The 5,188-nt window shown below is 44.5% G+C and overlaps 1 protein-coding gene across 1 annotated transcript; it reads right to left on the reverse strand.

Annotated features, from left to right (window-relative positions):
- Positions 1–2,187: 2,187 nt before the first annotated feature.
- LOC143640209 (terminal nucleotidyltransferase 4B-like) lies at positions 2,188–3,931 on the reverse strand. The gene is made up of 2 exons (XM_077108098.1): positions 2,911–3,931; positions 2,188–2,790 (listed from the first exon to the last, which is right to left on the reverse strand). Exons 1-2 carry the CDS (start codon positions 3,883–3,885, stop codon positions 2,188–2,190), a joined length of 1,578 nt encoding a protein of 525 aa, XP_076964213.1. The 5' UTR covers positions 3,886–3,931.
- Positions 3,932–5,188: the final 1,257 nt, after the last annotated feature.

Genomic DNA, 5,188 nt, shown 5'->3' on the forward strand with positions numbered 1-5,188 from the left:
CTACAAGTACATTTACTTTCAACAATGAGGGTGATTCTTTAAAAAAAAAAAAAAAAAAAAGACTTCAGTGTGGTAAATGTAACAAGGATCTCTGTAAGTATTAAGTGTCTGAAATAGGCAGCTAATACTGGATTTAATATTATTTTATAAATAATTGTTCCCTTAGCGGTAAACATAAGTCTACACATTCACAACAGTCCTACAAAATAAATACTGTGATTATGCACAATATGTTATGACAAACTAGTTTCAAAAAACAGAAGCTCGACATCTTGATAAAAATTCAGATCAGAATAAAATGTGACTCTAAAATTTAAAACATTGTCAAAATAACATCACATTTAAAATCTTCCACAGTTTACACAAGTACTATGAGTTTCCAGTTTTGGAACATATTTTTCCTTTGTGAATTAAAATATGAACATATTGAAAATTGTTAATTTCAGTGATGACATCAGTTTTGGTCTTACTTTAGCATTATTTTCTTATAAAAAGTTGCACTAAGTGTCCATTAATGGTCTGATTGGTCTTCAATATTTCATAAATGTATATAAAAGAAATTCCTAAAAGCCAATAGTACTTTATATGTATATATATATATAAAAGAATCTCTTCTCTGAAATGGCCGTATTTAACAGAGCCACACACACTGATGCTAACAGAAGAGCTTTCGCCTTGGAAGAAAACATTTTCAGAAATGTCACTTACATTCTATTATATTAAATATCCCCAACTGAGTTTCAAACCCAACAGGTGATGAATAACAGAATTATACATCTCATTTGCACTCAAAAGCTGACCACAACCAAAATTTACAGTATGATTTAAAACAAGCCAATGTTTAAAAAAGTTTTAATTAAAGATAACAATTCCATGAAAGGAGAGGATAAAGAATGGGATGACAAGAAGTATTTGGTCTTAATAAGGCAATACAAAATAGATCCATTATCAAAGACCATTTAATTTTTAAAGATCGACAATACCAAAAGCATAAAGTGGAGTATAAGAAAATAGTTTTTTATAAGTATGATTTAATTAAAGCTGTTTACAGTTATTCTCTCCCACAGTAGTTAAGCATGAGTTTAAAAGAATAAGAGATGAGGAACGCAAGCACACAGAGCACACAGGGTCAGAGGGCCAGCATGCAAAGTCTGTGGAGCTCGAGGTTCGCTGCGACAGGAGCGAGGCAGACGGGCGGCCCTGTTTCCTACTAGGAAGAAGTGGGGAGGGCAGGGGAGGAAAGAGAGAGATAGAAAGACTGCAAAGGAAACAAACACAAAGTCATGTAATTGCCAATTGCCCAAAATGACAGCACTATAGAAAACAGTTGCAATTCTCAGAGATGACTAGAGATTTTTCAGTGTTTTTACACAAAAGTACATAGTATATTTTTTTTCTTTTTTTTTTCTTTTTTTTTTTTTACAAAATAAAATAAACATCATTTGCCACCATAAACCTTTTCTTTAGAGAGGAAAAAATTTCGCAGCAGGTCACAAGGGTTCTATTAAGTCATTTTCAATGCTGAGGAAAACAAACTGAGTAATAGAACTAATCACGTCCCTATATATGGATGTCAAGATGACAATTCAGATTATTCTTCAAACTAATCCTGAGAAGAAATCTGTTTACAATTCAAACAGTAATGTTATGTAAAAAGTATTAACAAATCCACTATTACAAATATCAATTTCCTATATGGTCTTCTATATATACACACACAATAAAATGGTAAATATATGCAAAAATATTAAAAAAAAAACATGCACAGATCACTTTCCCCTTTGGAATCTGGACTTCCTATAAGATACTTTGTTTGCCTTCCCACCCATCCTCTGACATTGTTTTCTGTTTCTATCACCCTACCCACACTGAATACTATTCCCTATAACTCTGCATAAAGCCAATGAGAAATATATTTATTTTACATTCAAGCTTTAAATCTTAAAATGACCCTGTTGTAGCATATGACTTATCAAATAAGCAGCCTTTTTTTTTCCCCTTTTTTGCTTGCTTTTGTTTTTGCAGTTGTCAGTCTTCATGATCCATTCCGTGGCGAGCTGGGAAAAACGCAGTTGCTAAATCAATGTCTGAACAGTGTGAGGCTCCTGCGTCTCCCAGGAGTCCCTATGCAACTGTCCTGAGCATGAGATCATTGCACACAGAAGACAGTCCATCGCACAGCGCCGACTATCTACAAAGGTCTGAGAGGGGCGCGTCCCTCTTGTGTTTCCTCTTTTTGCCATGGTAATACTGATTATTGGATTTGCCTTGATGCTGTTTGTTTGTCATCAAGGAACCATGGCTTGTTTGAGTTGTACCTTGGAAGCCTTTGCTGGAAGAACGGAAGAGCCTTGCTGATCCATGCTGGGATTTGTTGGTACTGTTGGATGTGTTAGTGGTTTGGGTGCTCTGCATTTTCCCAACTGCCTGAGAGGACTCCAAGGTCACATCTTGTGACCCTACTCGGTTCCCAGTAGACGGCCGGCAAAGCAGCTGTTTCGGGGTTTTGCATGGTGTCGCATCAGAATCAACGTCACTAGAGCTGGACTGCGTGGCAGAAGAGGAGGACACTGGACCTGGTTGTAAAGGGTCTTCAATATAAAGCATTGATGGCCGGTAGCCATCCAGCATATTTTTCTGTACTTCATCTTTGGCCACATATGAACCACCATCCTTTATCCGGATGCCAGTCTTTAAATAATTGAAGTGTCGTCCATATAATTCAAAAAATTCTATTAAGAGAACACCATAGTTTGTATTGGGGATGCAAGCATCTTCCCTGGGATGTAACTGAAGGAAACTGACTGCCATTAAAAAGAGACTATAAGAACCAATTCCACCTGTAAATACTTCATTAAGGTCCCTCTGTAATAAGAATTGTTTCAATACTAAAACCAAGTATGGCAATACAGGATATTTCTTGGTAAAATCTTTGATGAGGTCTGCTGCTCTCACGCCATTCTGGACATTAAAGCTGATATCAACTTTCACTTCAGTAAAAGAATCTGTTAATTTAATAATAGGCACAGTCGCTTTGTCTAGAACTTTCACCGAATCCTCATCTGCAACTTTGTGTTTCCGAAGGGCTTCCTCCAGGGTCCAGAGGGTTAGGTTTTCCCACTTCCCAAACACCACAAGATCGATGTCACTAGTAGGTAAATACAGGCCAGTTTTAAAACTTCCAAATATCTGGACGGTAGCGCTGGGCCAGAGCTCCTTGATCACACTCTCGATCCTGCTCACCACCTCCATCCGCATCTTCTCCTCCTCGGGCCTCAGAGACATGTACTCATAAAAATCACTGATCTCTTCATGCAGACCCACGACTCCCTGGTTGTAGTTCCTCCGCTTCCACGGGGTCCCGCTGTACACGCCCCCGCCGCCGTCCACCCGGCCGCCCCCCGCGGCCCGCCCTCCACTGGGCTGCAGCAGGCTGTAGTTGAGTCCGTAGGTGCTGGCCTTGTTGTCGCGCTTCCTCTTGTTGCTGCTGCCCGAGGCCGGGTCCGCGGGCTCGGCGGCAGGGACGGCGGCCGAGGGGTGCGGGGACGAGGACGCCGAGGGGGACAAGGACGCCGAGGGGCCCGCGGCAGCCCGGCGGGCCCAGGCCGCCGGCTGGTGGTGGTTGTTGTTGTTGTTGGTCGTCTCTAGGGGCAGGAAGTCCCGCTGCTCCGCGGGCAGCGTGTGGCCGCCCAGCAGGCGCTCCCCGGAGCGGTACATGCCGGCCGGGGCCGGAGCCGGGGCCGCGCCGCCAGGGCTGCGGGTGCTGCTGCCGCTCCCGCCGGTGGCCGTGCTGCTGCCGCCGCCGCCGCTCGCGCCGCCGCTGCTGTGACAGTGGTGGTTGAAGTAGAGGTTCCTCAGCCCCTGGGTCGTCTCCCAGATCTGCATCCACAGACTGTTGGACGGTCCGAGCTGCTCTGGCTGGAACCAGGCGATCCTCGGATCCATCAAACGGCGGCGGCCGCTGCCCCCGCCCCTCCTGGCCGCCTGCAGGGCCGCCGCCGCCGCCGCCGCCGCCGCCTCAGGCGCACGCCCGGCCTCGGCTGCCGCTGCTGCTGCCGCTGCTGCCGCTGCTGCTGCTCGGGCCCGCCGCGGGCGGCGCGGTCGCGCAGGAAGCCGGGACGGCGCCGGCGGCGTCGCTCCCGCCCTCGGGGGCTCCGCGGGCCCTCCCCCCCTCCCTCCGCCCCTCTGCCGAGCCCCTGTCACTGGGGTCCCCGTGCAAATGGCGGCGGTGGCTGCAGCTCCGGAGAAGGGCGAGCGACGGCCCTCCATACAGTTTTTGATCCAGAAGTTTTACCTCTAGGAATTTGTATTATAGAAAATTATCAAACAAGCACATAAAAGAGCAACTGGGTAATTGTAAGAATGCTTTTGGCAGAGTTGGCCGTAAATGTCAAAGACTTTTAAAGAGGGAAAAGGAAGAAACAGATTTTAATGTCTCACAATATGGAATTGTTAAATAAACCATGTTCCATCTGTAAATGGAATACTATAATACTATGCAATTTTTAAAAATTATTTAAATGTGGTCCTTACCCTGGAAAATGTTCCTGTTGTATTGTTAAGTTAGAAAAAGCAGGTTACCAAACAGTATCCTTTTAAGGCTATGCATTAAATGTCAACAGTGGTTAGCTGTGGGTGGTGTGATTTCAGATGACTTTTAAAAATTATTTTTGTTTGTGTTTTTTTTTTAAATCATCTGCAAAACATGCATTACTTCTGTAATTACAAATGACAGTCAAGGAGGAGAGAGATGAGTGGAGTAACTGAACACCCTGATACTCTGACACTGCTTGGTGCGAGCAGTAGGAGACACTCTGGAGACCCTGACATAGCATCTTGTCTTTGAAATATTTGTCCCCCAATCAAGTTGGGCAGAGAAATTAGGATGAGAACCTCATACTTGCTAGACATCGCCTGGTATGATTTCCTGGTGTTAGTGATCTTGGGTCCACAGCCCAATCTTCATGTGGGGCCAACCTTGAGAAATGAGTTTTTAAGAGCCCTGGGTTGTGGGTGGAGGGGGTCTTCTCTTTAGCTGAAGCATCTGCACAGCGCCACCCAGAGTATAGTCAGGAAACCCAATTGGTCCTAATGTCCTCTAATCCACTAATGTCAGAGTCTTTCCCCACCCTGATCAAACCATGCCGTGCAAAAATCTCCTAGGAGTGTGTCAAAAACACAGTTTCAG

Source organism: Callospermophilus lateralis, unplaced genomic scaffold (assembly GCF_048772815.1).
Source record: "Callospermophilus lateralis isolate mCalLat2 unplaced genomic scaffold, mCalLat2.hap1 Scaffold_137, whole genome shotgun sequence".
Taxonomy (NCBI): domain Eukaryota; kingdom Metazoa; phylum Chordata; class Mammalia; order Rodentia; family Sciuridae; genus Callospermophilus; species Callospermophilus lateralis.

Coding starts and splice junctions, on each gene's coding strand:
- LOC143640209 (XM_077108098.1), bottom strand. CDS start 3,885: ATGCAGATCTGGGAGACGACCCAGGGGCTGAGGAACCTCTACTTCAAC. Junction 2,791..2,910: donor ATTTTACCAAGAAATATCCT/GTATTGCCATAC, acceptor AGTTTCCTTCAG/TTACATCCCAGGGAAGATGC.